Source organism: Pagrus major, chromosome 2, assembly GCF_040436345.1.
Source record: "Pagrus major chromosome 2, Pma_NU_1.0".
In the NCBI taxonomy this organism is placed as follows: domain Eukaryota; kingdom Metazoa; phylum Chordata; class Actinopteri; order Spariformes; family Sparidae; genus Pagrus; species Pagrus major.
In genome coordinates, this window is record NC_133216.1 from 7,683,957 (window position 1) to 7,699,726 (window position 15,770).

Here is a 15,770-nt window from a genome sequence, read left to right on the forward strand (position 1 = left end):
TATGCGTGAAATGTTGCCATCCTCCTTGAGTGGAGGGTGAGACTTGTGGTATATAAACTCCCACTCTGAGTCTTCTCCCATTACTCTGAGTCTGGAAGGGCTGGCTGAGAAATCAAGGATGAAGCTCCTTTTTGTAGCTGCATTTGCACTGTTTGTGCTCTCTACATTTGACAAGGCTGACTCTTCAGCTTATGACAAAATAGTCGCCCACAGTCGCATCAGGGCAAGAAAAGAAGGGTAAGCTTATTAATATTTGTCATTGTTATTATTTTAGAGGCTTTTTTGATTTTATTTTGCATGCATCAAATAGTGTTGAGTCTTGAGCATAACAAGCATCATTATTTTTTATCATCTCTGCATTTTTATCTTTTATGTTTTTATAGGAAATCTGCTCTAGTATAATGCAGTCACAATTGTTTCACCAATGTATATATATATATATATATTATTTGTGGCATATTTCATGAATTGTCATTGAATAGTTGAATAATAACTCAAATCTTGCAAACCACTTTAATATCCAGCAGGTGTGGATGTCATTATTCATTTTTGACTGTGTGGTTTCAGAAGCAGCAGGGGTAGTTGCCAACAATTATTCACACTTAAACAGCCTTGTCTTACCCAGCAGGGCTGTTTGTCACATCAATTTAACTATGAATTATCTCAGAGTTTGAATAGAATCTCACATGTGTGTCTCACCTGATGATTAATGCTTAACCCCATTTTGTTGAATGAATGTATGCATTGTTTTTTATCTGTGTGTTGCTATGTTGAGATGGCTCTGGAAACAAATCCCTCTCTAGGATGATAAAGTATAAATCTAAAAAAAAAAAGATAAATGTTCTCCCTTAATTCTCATCAGACCCAATGTCTGCGCGCTCCAGCAAGTCATGGGGACCAAGAAGAAGTACTTTAGCACTTGTCGTAACTGGTACCAAGGGGCCATCTGTGGAAAGAAAGCGTAAGTGTTATTTCATGTTTCCAACAACACAAGTTGTTTCTCCTCTTTAAAGATAAACATTACAAGCAAATTCAGTGACTAAAAAGTGTCAAATTGTAATATGTAGCATTTCTCTTTACTATCTGCTTCTTCTCCTTCTTCTACTGCTAATACTCTGAGGGGTTTAATGGAAACTTTAATGTTTCCATAGAGACAGACATCTGTTATCTTACTTTGAATCAAACTACCACTCAAAATGAAAAACACATTCATGGACGCAGCCCTAAGGCATTTGTTTTGAAGACTGTCCTATTCAGTCCTATAAACTGAAAGTTAAGGTTTTCATAACTTAGGAAGCCTGGTCGTCGTTGGACGCCACAGTGGTGAACCACTCATTCCAGGATATGATGTGGCTGCAAAATTTTGACTGTACTCATGAATGGAAAAGCGTTCAGCTCAATCATTGTAGACAACCTCTTTTTCTCTTATTGTTCCAGCTCTCTCAGCACTTTTATGTTTAAACATGGATCGACGCCATGCCTATTATACAGTGTCTCTCTCCCCTCTCTCTCACACATGCATACTAAGCTTGCCCTCTATGCCTGCATTATGCTTAAGTCATGCTCAGCTCTCTAAATAGGCTTAGCTCTTCATAATGAATGCACACTGTTCGCTGAACTTGGCAAATGATAACGTTGGCAACAGCCAAAGAATTTTATCTATTTCAATGGGAGTCTGACGTGAGACTACAGAATCAATCAAAAGAAAGCTGGGCCAGAGTTGAATTCAAATGGTAAACTGGTTTACTGATTTACTCCTTTTACAATATCCTCATGCAAGATCTCCTGAACAATTGAAAATATTTCTTCAAAGCAGAGCTACACTGGAGTTAGCTTATAGTTGGATAATTAAAGATACAATTATGTTGTTTTTGTAATTCAATTGTAATTCTCAGATGGTACATTGGAAAATATCACTTCAGTCATGAGGGAAGTAGATCACACACACTGCAGTTGCTCTGCATCACTATTCAGTAATAATTGTAACATTTGGGTCCGCCTGGAACTTCATCAGGAGTGTTTCAAACAGTTCCTACGGCAAAGATTTTAAATAGATAATAAATAATAGTTAATTATCGAGAGACAATCCCAGAGGAGAATAATTGACCCACGCCTGCACACAAAGAAAGGGCGGAGCATTATCTATCATGGTTGTAACAATTGTTTGAAACACTTGTGGTGTTGGTCCAGAGGGACCAAATGCCAAAGACCCAGCAGTCCCCTTTTGTACTTACTCAGATACCAGCCATCTAAATATGAAAAAAATTAGAAATAAACAAAATGTTGAAAAACTCCTGATCTCGCAATGTTTTCCTGGATCTGTCTGTTTATCTGGCTTGATAGCAAAAGTTAATGGGGTCTTATCTGGGCCGAGACCCATCCTCCATCCAAGTTTCTTGGAAATCGATTCAACAGTTTTAAAGTAATCATGCTGACAAACAAGCAGACACGGGTAAAAGCATAATCTCTTTGGCGGAGTTAATAAATTGTGGTGCTGAGAGCAGTGTGAAGTATCTTCTTTTTTTTCAAGACAGAATTAAATGTTCATTAAATTGTTTTTTGATTCAGGGGATGGACAAACATGTTAAACAGGCATTCAGAGAATGAGGTGTGAACATACAGCATTAGTTATTATCATGACATAGATTATATTACCTTCCTCCAAATTGTCAAACCTCACATCGTTCCTCCCACCATATCCTCCAGAAGCTCCCCAGATGTTTCCCAGCAGTTCACAAGCACAATGACATAACATTTTCTGTATTTCAGCTGTTTGTATAATTGTTTTAGTCAGCAATTTCAATGGAACTGATTTAACAGCAAATGATTCTGCTAATCATGTATCATGTAAATATTGCCTGTTAGAGAAAATGCACATGTACATTTGACTTCATTATAAGTGATTAAGACCGGTCACAACTTCAAAGTTTATCTTAAAAGAAATGAAAAGAAATTCCAGCAGAGGTCACTTGTGTTGACACAATACAATTGACACCTCTACTACTATATGTATAAGCAGCAGGCAAGCATTCCCATCTTGAACAGATAGAATTTTTCAGGTTATTTCACTGACCGAGATTATCTAATATGGCTTAAATTGCACTTTTTACAGTAGCTTTTGGCAATCGGAGCTCAGTCTAACTTCATTAAGCAGCCAAAAAAACTTGTCTTCACCCTCTGAGGTCTAATTCAATAAATGAGAGGATTTCTGCTTCCAGAGCAGCTCTGTCTCCATGAAAATTGTGTACAACCACACTGCACATTAGTGATGGGTTGAACTGGAATAAAGCCACATATGGCTTATGTTACGTTTGACAGAGTTATCATGAATCTTAGTGGAAATGGTCTTTTATAGAGATGCTGACAAGTCAAAAGTTTCCAACTCCATGGCCAGACACAGTCCCTCAGTGTGGGAGTGCAATGTAGCAAGGGTTTTTGCTGACTCTGCCCCAATGGGGTTTGTGTGATCTCATCCCCATCCCTCCAACTCTATTCAACTTTGACTCAAATACAGTTGTTGAAGGGAAGGGGTGCAGTTAGCCATGACCCAGAAGTCTCGGTCTGTATTCAATCTGAGACATTAACAGTGGAAAACAGCCATGAGCAACCCGCCACAGGAAAGGAAACAAGTTTCTGCCTGAAGCCTTTTCTTTCGACCCAAAGTCTCAATGTTTAGCCATTAATTGCTATCCACAGATGGTTGTTCTTGTGTGTGGTACATTCTTGCCATGTTCATGATCTACATTCCTGAACAACCATGATGTCCTTGCGAACAATTGCTTGATTTAGTTCCACATGGATTTTTCAAAAGCAAATGTATTTTTATGAAGTGCAACTATTTCCACTTGCATGTTTTAGTTATCTGTTAATTCAATTCAGATATGTCATTATTTGCCCCTGTCAATGCTGCCAAAGTCTCTGTTGTCTGTTTTCAACTACAACTGGTATGCATGCAGCGCTTTCCTGGTGTCCAGATCATCCTTTTGGGTTATGTATCACCAGTGCTCCCATGAATTTTTCACTCCCATACAACTATATAACTATAAAACTACAGGTATGTTTTATGTTTTGACATTTGTAAGTGAGCGATTTGTAAAGGACGAGGATTTTTACTATATTAAGAACATTATCAAGTATTACAAGTAAGTAAATAAACAAACATGTTTGTCATGATTAGAGTTGCAACAATTAATCGATTAGTTGTCAACTATGAAATTAAATGCCCATTACTTTGATAATTTTAAGTAATTTTTAAGAAAAAAAAAAGTCCAATTCTGGTTTCCTTACTCCTCCATTACAGTAAATGGAATATCTTTGTGTTGTGGACTAAACTGGAAATTTGTGAAGGTCATCTTGGGTTTTGGGAAGCACTGAAGCACCATTTTCCGATATTTTATGGACCTAACAACTAACTAGACTGACTAAACAATGATGATAACAATTGTTAGTTGCCACTGATTATTTTGATCATGTTGAGGTGAAAAACGGAGGAAGTAGCAGCTTCCCTGTTAGTTTTCTCACAATAAACACTGGGCAGTCTACAGTGATGAACCCCGCAGCCAACTCTGGACGCATGTGGTATTGTTTACCACTAATAGGTACATCTGTGGTGATCTTTATATCTTGTGGGTCTTTTTATTGTTGCATACCTGTGAGTAATTTGAGGTGAAATGTACATCTCTGGTCTTCCAGGAGCTGGAAACAATGCAATAATTCCAACATGTTCAAACCTGCTGAGGCCAGGGATAAAGTCATGTTTATATGTAGCAGCTGCAGTTTGAATTTTACTATCCTCCTCAGGCTACAGTGTCCGGCACCATTTGCAGTAAATAGGAGGAGACTGCCTCTAACATGTTAGTCCATCAGCAATTAAACTTTTGGTTTTTTGTATCTAATATATCTAAAGAGAAATAATTGTCATTCTCTTAATTATAAAAGTCTGTAACAAAAACTCTGGTGACAATTGCATAATGTTGTTTTTCAGATTAGCTCAAAGGTTTCCATACAGACCATTAAACCCTTTAAATGTTCCTTGTGTCAACCAAAATTTCCCAAAACTCAGTTCTAATTATACTGCAGTTTTTTGAAGGCAAAAATCGTAATGTTTCTGAGGTTAACCAAATGCCAAGTAGAGTCGAAACTAATTGTTTAGCTTCAAAGAGGAGGTCTCGGTAATATAAATCTACTACTGTAATGGAAGCACAATCCTCAAGGCAGCCTTTCCATTAGGTTTTGGCCTGAGCTGTTGGAGCACATGGTCTGCTGGGGTAATGAAGGAGATAATGAGTAACATGTGGAAATAGTGAATACACAAGCCAAATAATGATTCAGCTACTAACATGGCAGCCAGAAAAATACAAATCTCTTGCACGGTTATGTTGAAAACATACAAACAGTATTTCAAAGAATGTGCTACTTACATGAGGTAATGTCAACATTTGTGATCTGTGTGCTTTTCTTGCAGGACTGTGCTTTATGAATGCTGCCCAGGGTACATGAAGCTGGAGGGCATGCGTGGTTGCCCTGCAGGTACAGTATGTTAACTACAATGTAGTCTGTGTATAGAGGTTAGATGAGGCCGTATCCTCCACCTGTAGAGCAGCTGTATGCTTTTGTTGAAACCAGGCCAAAAACACTAGAAGAGGATGCGGTAGCATGTTGACGACACATGTAGGGTCTTTCTTTTCAAGCCAAGAGATTTCTTATTTCTGGGTTGTTATCTTACATCTGATAATGCTTATCCTAAATTCTTTTTAGTGGCTCCAATTGACCATGTGTATGGCACCTTGGGTCTGGTGAAAGCCACCTCAACCCAAAATTACGCTGACATTTCTAAGCTAAGACCTGAGATTGAGGGATCTGGATCCTACACCTTCTTCGCCCCAAGCAACGAGGCCTGGGAGCTTTTGGATGAGGTGAGTCAAGGACAAAATGAAAAGCAGTGGAACCTCTTTGACTGTGAGGTTTTAACATCTAATTTTCCTTGTCTAACAGACAGTGAGGGGTGCACTCGTCAGCAACGTGAACATTGAACTGTTCAACGCTCTGCATTATCATATGGCCAACAAACGCCTCTTAACTAAAGATTTAAGGAACGGGATGACAGTCACCTCCATGTACAATGACCTTGGTCTTCAAATTAATCATTACTCCAATGGGGTGAGTATTATCATTCAGTACTAATATAACAGTCCCCCTGCAGTTTTACTTAAAACCCTTTTTAGCAATATAACATTGATATATATGTAATGTGCAGGTAGTGACTGTGAACTGCGCCAGGATTATCTATGGAAACCAGGTTGCCACCAATGGAGTTGTGCATGTCATTGACCGTGTCATCAGCTCTGTTGGAAACACAATCCAGGATTTCATCGACGTTGAGGATGACCTGACAACTCTGAGTGTAAGTAGACAAAATAATATATACACCTCAAGGACAAGGTTTCTGAAGTAACTGCAAACACTGCTGCAAAGGTGTGCCACACCAGACCACAGGCTCAAACTTACATTTGCAGGGATTTAGAGGAAACTGAAAAACAAATGCAGTTTGTATTTGAGATTTTGTACTTTTAAATTTCATTTTCAGATGATAAGGTTGCTGAGCCTACCTCGTGCAGTTTTTTGTCTACTTTACTCTATTGAACATTTAAAGTTCACTTAACAGACTCCTACTGGTGAAATCATCTTCTAGGATATGGCACAGAGAAGTGGACTGTTGGATAAGCTGGGTCAGCCAGGACATTACACTCTGTTTGCCCCCACCAACGAAGCCTTTGACAGTCTGGGAGGCGACGTGTTGGAGAGACTTCAGAGCGACACGGAGGTCCTCAAAGGTAACCCAAACTTTTATTCTTGAGAGGTCTGTCTCTGTTCCTTAATGCCCAAAAGATCACTCAAGGCCATTTAAAACATTGCAGCGGAGACTGGGGGTTTATATTAACTGTAGCAAAGTAGAACCATATTTATATTTTAGGATGAAGGTACAGGGAAAGAAAAGCAGTGGTTCCCCTGACGGCATGTATGCTAGACTAAGTCACTCAGTTTTTTTTCTCATGTTCAACTTCTTGCAATTTGAAACAGATGAAGCCGCAGTGGATTGGAGCCTACACACGTTTGGCAAACTGTTCAGCAAAGTTGTGTTGAACAGTAATAAAAATAGGTCTCTAGTTTCAAGTCATGCATGAAGTTGTGGGTGGAAAGTCAAACAAAGCAACGCATCATTTGACACTTTGGTAATGTTTGTTTTGTTTTGTTTAAATATATGTTACGAGTAGTAGTTTTCTCAAACATTTATATAGATACATTGGTTACATTGATGGAATTGTACCAATGTAACTGTCAATTAGAACAAGGTAAAGCTCTAAATGTTCCATGACTATGAGCTTTTTAAAAATGATGGCAAATACAACAAAAATAGTGCAGATTTTTAACATTTTTAACATTAGCTTGTTTTGCATCAACACAGAGCGGCAGGAAACAGCTGCTTCATTGAGGAAGCTGGTCAAATTGACAAGAATCCAAAACTTTTTATTAGCCCACAGCTCACCCTATGATGTGAGATCAGACCGTTTCACATAAAGTTAAACAGAACTGTGAAGAAATCACAAATCTTCTCGCTCAAGGACCCAAGGGATCCAAAGGGTCTTCAGGTTCCCAGGTCTTTATAGCCTCAGCTGCAGTGTAACATGAGACAGGACATAAAACAGCCCACGAAGCCAACTGACATAGTCTACATTCAAATAAACAGGGTAAATGAACTGCATTCATATTTTCTACCTTTACAGACGAAAGCACTTTACATTTACATTTTGCCTCTCATTTACACACTCATGGCAGCGGTGCGTGTGCTGGCTGGTGCTGAGCCACAGCTGATTGAGATCTACTGATGCATTTAATCCATTCATTTTTGTCTCTCTTTTTCAGCTCTTATTAGTTTCCACCTCCTGGACTCAGTCCAGTGCTCTGAGGCCATCATGGCTGGCACTTCTTATGAGACCCTTGAGGGCAACAACATTGAGATCGGCTGTGATGGTGAAAGCTTGACAGTCAATGGTATAAAGATGGTGCTCAAGAAGGACATTGTCACCACCAACGGTGTCATCCACCTTATTGACAAAGTGCTCATGCCAGACTCAGGTAAGACTCACATCTCCTCTTCTTGTTAAAGCATGATTTATTGCATAAATATATACATTGTGCTTGACAATGTATATACGTACAGGTTTTTGGTATTTTGCTGTTATCCATATTAAAATGCTGGGATTTCCTGTGCGCTTTAAGCTAAGCAGGTGATGGAACTAATTGGAAGTTCTCAGTCAACCTTCGGTGACATGGTGTCCGAGTTGGGTCTCTCTGCTGCCATGAGACCAGAGGCTGAGTACACTCTGCTGGCTCCCCTCAACGTCGCCTTCAGTGGTAAGTCACATGCTGATCATTACATCATTCAAGCCTCTCTGTTTTCCTCTCAGCGGTTGGCTAAATATGAACCCTGGCTGCTCCACATCCAGTCACAGTCTGGAATAAGGGGAAATATTTTTTATTTCCCTGGGCGTGCTGACTCATAGCTGAATGGATATGCACATATATGTAGCCTCAGGGAAATTTTTAATATATTGGGACACTTTTATGTCATGTAAGAACAAATACCCACACCCCCAGATAACATTCCTGAACCTCACCCAAAGGGAGTAGAGATGTTTTGTTTTTCTGTAACAAGAAGGTGTGATAAATTGAGGCAGAATACTTTTATCTTTATAGACATACGATTTTAAATGGGTGTAAGGAGTGCACATGGCAGAAACATCTGGATGTAAAAGGAACCTTGCATTCAAACCATAAATTCATAGGAATCTACATGTACAGTAACCTACAAATCATGAGACATGATTTATAGGTTACTGTACATGTTTCACCTACAGAACTGTGCAGTAAATCAAGTCACTAATAGCAGATATATGTCTCTGCTCACAGTTACTATTATGGCTGTTGTTCTCAGGACATTGAGGCCAAAATAATAAAAATGTAAACAGAGTTTTTGTCAATGAAGCCAAGACATTAGGTGTAAATGTATAATCCTGCTGGTATGTTTAATTTTTAATCAGAAATATATATGTAAAAAAACAAATTATTTTCTCTACAGATGAAGTGATGGCCATGGATCAGAGGATGCTCAAGATTATTCTGGAGAGCCACATCTTGAAGAACAAGATTGTCCTGGGACAGTTGTATAATGGCCAGCAGCTGGAGACCATTGGAGGAAAGCTTTTGAGGGTCTTCATCTACCGCACAGTGCGTCCACCTCTCTGAAACTATGCCTAAAAATTGTGGCTGGCTGCCACTATACATACACTATATGAATTAACCATATCATCTGACCATCAATCCTCATGTCTTTGACACGTAACATTAATCTCCCGTCCTTTAACTTGTGGAATATTTCTGCAGGCTGTGTGCATTGAGAATTCCTGTCTGATAAGAGGCAGCAAGGAAGGAAGCAACGGGGCCCTTCATCTCATGAGGACTTTCTTGAAACCAGCGGAAAAAAATATGTTTGAGATTCTGACAGAAAATGGAGGGTTCAAGTAAGTACTAAGCAATGCTAGTAAAAATGGACTGTGGTATTAAAATCCGGCATAATACTCAGACCACAGTTTTTCGTATCTTTCCATTAAATCCACATGGCACATATGGGAATGAGAAAGTGCTGTTGGTGCAAGCTGTCAGTCCTCAGTGGTTTCTGCAACAGCCAAGTTACTGTTTTCTTCTCTGTGCTGCAGGATCTTTTTGTCTCTGATGGAAGCTGCTGACTTGACTGACCTTCTGAAACAGGAGGGAGGCTTCACTCTGTTCGCCCCAACCGATAAGGCTTTTGCTGGTGTGAGCGAGAGAGATTTGGACTTGTTGAAGGGTAGGTCTCCCGGACTCTCGTTGTCTTTTTAGGTGCTTCAAGCACTTATGTTGCAAACTAATAATTACACAAAATAAATAAATGATTTGTGTTTGCCTGTCTTTATATAAGGTGACATAAATGCTCTCAGAACGATCCTTCTGTATCACATCAATAATGGTATCTTCATTGGTGGTGGTTTGGAGACTGGGGTGACAAACCTTCTCAAGTCTCTGCAGGGCAGCAACATCAAAGTGATGCTTGTGAGTATTTAGTGCAGCAAGATTGAACATCTTTTGTCTTGAGCCAATAAACATTATACCTTTTGTTATCCTTAAATATAAAGATATACAAAATAAAACAATAAAAAAACTATATTTGAAAAAGTCCTTAAAATTATGGGACCTAAGCCATCACCTCAGCAAGCTAATAACATCATCTTCATATTTTTAAACACAGGTTCGTTCAAGCCCCTCATTTTGTGGTTTTCGCGTCTGTAATTGTTTTAACTGTCTCCTTCAGGCAAACAACACAATGCAAGTGAATTCCATCCAAGTCCCTGAATCTGATATCATGGCCACAAATGGAGTCATTCACTTCGTCAAACAAGTCTTGTATCCTGGAGGTACAATTTTTACCCCGTCAACATTGTTAAAACTCCCTTCCTTCTGTAAATCTGTCAAGAGATGTAATTTATAACTGTTGTAAAGGCCCGACTGCAGTTAACGCCCTGTTTTTTTCTTCCAGATATCCCTGTTGGAAGCCAGGATCTCCTCATGCTATTCAAGAGGCTCATCTCTTACATGCAAATCAAGGTGTTTTATCAAAACATTATTTAGCAAGGTTTATTATTAAGGGCAGGGTGTGGTGCAGTGTTATTTTAAATTCTTTCTTTGGTTGCCAAAAAAATTGTATTTCTCAACATAAAGTACAAAACAAGAACCTGCTTGAAAACCACCTACGCAGAGCATGAAGTTAGTGATTTGAAAGAAGAGAGTCATAAGGTGTGGCTTCTGACTGAGCACACGTATTAATTTTGCTTTTAATCATAAACAAATGTCGATTAATTTTAGGATTCGTTATGCAGCATACACAAAAGTCCAACTACGGACATACTGTACATTTATATGTTAATCTGGATAGTTACTATAACAGCCTTTCTTTATCTTTGTTTCACAGTATATTTCAGGATTCAGGTATCAGGAGATTCCCCTTACATTTATGAGTAAGTAACAATATTTTAGTTTTTGTTTTGCCTTTTTATTTTATTTATTTATTTGTTTTTGCAGTAATTACCCCTAAATGCATTCTTTGCTGTCAATAATGGCTTTATATATCTCCTGTTGTCATTAGAGAGGATCATCACTCGTGTCGTCCAGGAAGGTACAGTAATGATGATTGCAGAGTATCATCATCATGTGATTCCTAATCAGTAAAGTCTGACATGTTGTATTTGGACAATAATAGTTGCGTGCCTAAAATAGGCAGAAAAAATAGGAAGGCTAGTGCCTGTTGAGTTGAAACGCGTACTGATAAACCGCTGACACTTTTTGTTAATCCAGATAATTCCACATACACATGCAAGTACATGTACACACATGCTGGGGTTGACAACTGAAGTATTAATCATAGACAAGGGAAGAGAAAAGTAAATAAAGAACTTTCACGGTTAAACTGAATGAATGAATATTATATAAGTAACACAATTAATGGAATTAAAACATCTGTGCAAAATTATATTTAAAAACTAGATGGCAGAAATCATTTGATTATGAATCACATTTTTGTCAAAGCAACCTTTCTGATCCAGTGAAAGGTCCATTTGTTATGTAACCTGCATACAAATGGAGAATTCTCTGTATCGAGGGGCAATGCTGTGTCGCCTGTTTCAATGTGCTGAAACATGTATTCTCTGCTTTTATAGTTCCTGAGGTAACCAAAGTCACCAGAGTCATTGAAACAAAACCCTCTGTCACCAAAGTCACGAGAGTCATTGAAGCAAAACCATCTGTTACCAAAGTCACCCGAGTCATTGAAGCAAAGCCGTCCGTCACCAAAGTCACAAGGGTTGTCTCAGGTAAATATCTTTGCTCCAGTCTCTTCAATCTGCGCTAAAATAACACGTCACACTTTCAAATTGTGAAAGTTGTCATGCCTTCACCCTACTCTGCCTTTGACTGGCTTACCCTGTTATTCTAACCCTAACCCAAACCAATCTTACTCCTCCTGCCTAAACCTAATCAACCAAACCAATAAAGGCAACCAGGAAGAGTAAAGGATCTATAATAACACATGGAAAACATGTGCTACCAAATACCACACATAAAAAGTGTCAGGTGAGGTAATATAAAGAGCAACAGAGTTCAAATAGGGAGGAGCTCAGGATTGATGGATGGGTCAAACAAACTTTCACCCAGGAGACCGGTGTTCATGTCCTGTGTGAAACCAAAAGACGTTATTGCTGAGGCTGTGTTGAATCAGAATGTCATCAACTTTATATAATTTATCATCTTAAGAACACATGAACACTGTCATCATCTACAGGTCCTCAGTACTCGGTCAGCACTGGTACCACTAACATCAACCTGGAAGGTCAGTGAAACGGATTCAAATTTGAATACAGAAATTTAAGGATAACTTCAGTTATTTTGAGCATTGGGGTTTGTGTGACTGGGGGCGGCTGTCGCTCAGGAGGTAGAGCGGGTCGTCCAATAATCGGAAGGTTGCTGGTTCAAATCCCAGCTCCTCCTAGCTGCATGCCGAAGTGTCCTTGAGCAAGCTACTTAACTCCAAATTGCTCCTGATGAGCACTTGGCACCTCTGCCATCAGTGTATGAATGTGTGTGTGTGAATGGGTGAATCTGACAAGCGTGTAAAGCGGCTTTGAGCGGTCAGTAGACTGGAAAAGTGCTATAGAAATAGTCCACTTATCATTTTACTATAATCATCAGACTACCAGTGGTAAATGTGGCTGGATTTGTCGGGAAATATTTCCCACCTATAAATATATAACAATATAGGTTAAATTCACACTATTTCAAGTAATGTATTACAAGTAACCCTAAAAATACTGTAAAAAACAATAGACAAACTTATTATAATGGATGGTAATGAGAGATTAAATAGACTTAAAACACCTATTATGTAAATCACTTCAAACTGCAGTTAGAATATAACCTGATAAGTCTTGAAGACAAAGTTTCTTACGTAACAGTACAATGTATGTCTGCACAAAATATGTCAGTTTCTCTTTAAGGTTGCTTCCTTTATCTTCAGGAACTGACCTTTCAGAAATTTCCAGCCATGACGTGAACCCTAATTTTGACGCTGAAAGGCTTACCAGAATTATCCAAGGTGAGTTTGTACATCCCAGTGACTGGGAAAGAATAATTTAGAAATAAAATGTGATTAATATGTTTCTTTGCCTCTGTAGGAAGTGGTTCGAGAAAAACCTCTTCCCGAAGAGTTTTAGGTAAAAATAGATTTAAAAAATGAATTAAAAGAAACGGCCAGTCTAAAAGAAATCCTGCATTTGTAATAAATGCAGTTTGGCCTATGTGAGCTCCTTCAGGCATTCAACTGCCACGTTCACATGGCCTACTATGCTTCCTGCATAATATATCCAATGCACCCCTTCAATAATGGTGGGTGTACTTAAAGGATAATTCAACATTTCGGGAAATATGCTTAGGCTTCTCAGTTTCTTGCAGTAAATTAGATGAGAAGATGAGACAACTAGCAGCAAAATAGCTTAGCTTTGCACAAACACTGAAAGATTGAGAAACAAAGCCTGTGCTACCTGTCCAAAGGTAGCACAATCTGCCTACCAACACCTCTAAAGCTTACATTATTGTCATATTATGTCTTGTTGTTGAGCAAAACATTTTACTGGGGGTCATGTGAAGGAATATATCTTTGCCACGATATAGTCCTGCAAATAATCCCACGTAAAACCACAATGTGTCATTTTAACTCTGTACAGATTAAACAAACATGATATAATGTGTTAAAGGGTTAGTTCATCCCCAAATCAAACATAAATATTTTTCCTCTTACCTGTGCTATTCATCTAGATTGATCTATTGTGAGATGGCACTAGATGGCACTTGGCTTGCGGTGCTAAAAGCACCGGGTCCGACCTGGTTACTGAAGATAATCGACAGACCTTGTTGTGAGCTGTTTCGTGAACCCTTTTGTGAACTATTTTCTTTCAACCAAGCTGCACCATGTTACCCGCACAGAAGCAAATGTGCATCTATACGTGGACAAGAGCATAGCAAACTATGCTAACTTACTTGCCAACGTTACAGATGTTTACATCCCATGCTGTCAGCATGAGCCTCTTATCCATTACTAGATGCACGCTTCCTTCTGCACCTTTGTCATCATTCCATTTAATTTGAGATGAGGCAGACATCTCTATGGCTGATGTCCCCAAACTCTGCAACTCAAACTAAAACAGATGTAGATAAAAAATCTAGATGGATAAATAGCACTACAGGTCACTTTAGGGTGGACTGTCCTTTTAATACGTTTTGGAGGTGTTAAGCAGCTGCTGAATGTTTATATCTACCATACAGACGTGGCAATGGTATCAATCTTCTCATCTAACTCTTGATAAAACGCAAATAAGCATATTTCCCAAAATCTATAACTATACCTGCCAGCCAACTGTGTGCTGCTCACTCTTTTGCTGCCGTGCTTGCCGTCACAATGCTCTCATGAAAGCTATGCTGACACTTGGTGCTGCAGCTGTTGTTCATAATGTTTAGCACATCATGAGCCTCACCTCCACGCCATAAACCACCTGTGAGCTCGGCGTCTATAATTATCATCATCATCACTCCCTACTCCCTGCTGCTGAGCTTGGTGTTTCCTTCTGGGAAGCGATGAGATCAGAGAATAGACGCCAAACTTCAATGGGGTACAGTACATAATTACATAGTGATCAATGACATATTAATGGTTGTACCCTTTTACTTTTCTTTCACCAGCTGGCAACAGGAGGAGGGGAAGGGACTGAGCCTGGACGGATGAGAATTTCCACATTGTAGAGGCAGAGAGAGAAACCAAAACCAGAGGTTGAAACTAGTCTTTTGATACAGGGGATACACTTAGGATGTCAGTGATTTCAAATATACTGTAATAGGTGTAACTGACAAAAATAAAACTATTCTCATAAACAATTTAATGGTGCTTTGAATGTATATCTATTATGAGTGTGCAATGTCTGGAAAGAGACTTTTAATTCAGCATAGTATGTAAACAGTGTTCAAGTGAATGTTTTGGCATGACTTTAAAGACATGGAGCAAGTCAGAGTAGCAATAAAATCCAAGCCATTAAGGTTGTAATAAAAACATTTCAATATTAAACTCCTCCATGTTTTTGCGACGGGTGAAGGTTAAAGGAAGATTTTACTGGCTGTTTGGCGAGATTTATATTATCTCAGCATGATAAAGAGTGAAAAAGAAATGATGATGTGTTTTCAGATTTAAACTTTTACAAACTCTTCATTTCTCCAGCTGTAAGTTGTTTAAGGTTTTATGTAAATGTTGTCTATGCTTTTGTCATTTGGAACAATGTATCAAACTGCAGGTTTTGAAGGTTGTCCAGAATCTGCTAATAAAGTGCATTTTTTTTGCAATAAATATGCCAGTATGATGAGGGCATCTGAAGACAGTGTTGTTTGGAGTAACTTCTACTTCTAAAACTCTTAGGTACATGACATTGGTTCAGAGAGACTAAAATATCAAATGTCAGATCTAAATATTATGTCTACATTTTGTATTTACAAGTACAAGGTCTTTAAATTCAACTGAGAACTGATCCTTTTCAGTGGCCCAGTCGTTTTTCTTTATGTTTGAAAGGGAGTTTGGCTGTCTA

General features: G+C 38.7%; 1 protein-coding gene across 1 annotated transcript; it reads left to right on the forward strand.

Annotated features, from left to right (window-relative positions):
* The first annotated feature begins 97 nt into the window (after positions 1–97).
* On the forward strand, positions 98–15,535 carry postnb (periostin, osteoblast specific factor b). Its single transcript, XM_073493568.1, has 19 exons — positions 98–237; positions 863–961; positions 5,465–5,529; positions 5,758–5,915; positions 5,995–6,159; positions 6,257–6,403; positions 6,692–6,833; positions 7,924–8,136; positions 8,281–8,415; positions 9,140–9,288; positions 9,445–9,581; positions 9,777–9,907; positions 10,019–10,149; positions 10,409–10,511; positions 10,634–10,701; positions 11,066–11,111; positions 11,240–11,269; positions 11,811–11,963; positions 14,881–15,535. Exons 1-19 carry the CDS (start codon positions 119–121, stop codon positions 14,907–14,909), a joined length of 2,220 nt encoding a protein of 739 aa, XP_073349669.1. The 5' UTR covers positions 98–118; the 3' UTR covers positions 14,910–15,535.
* Positions 15,536–15,770: the final 235 nt, after the last annotated feature.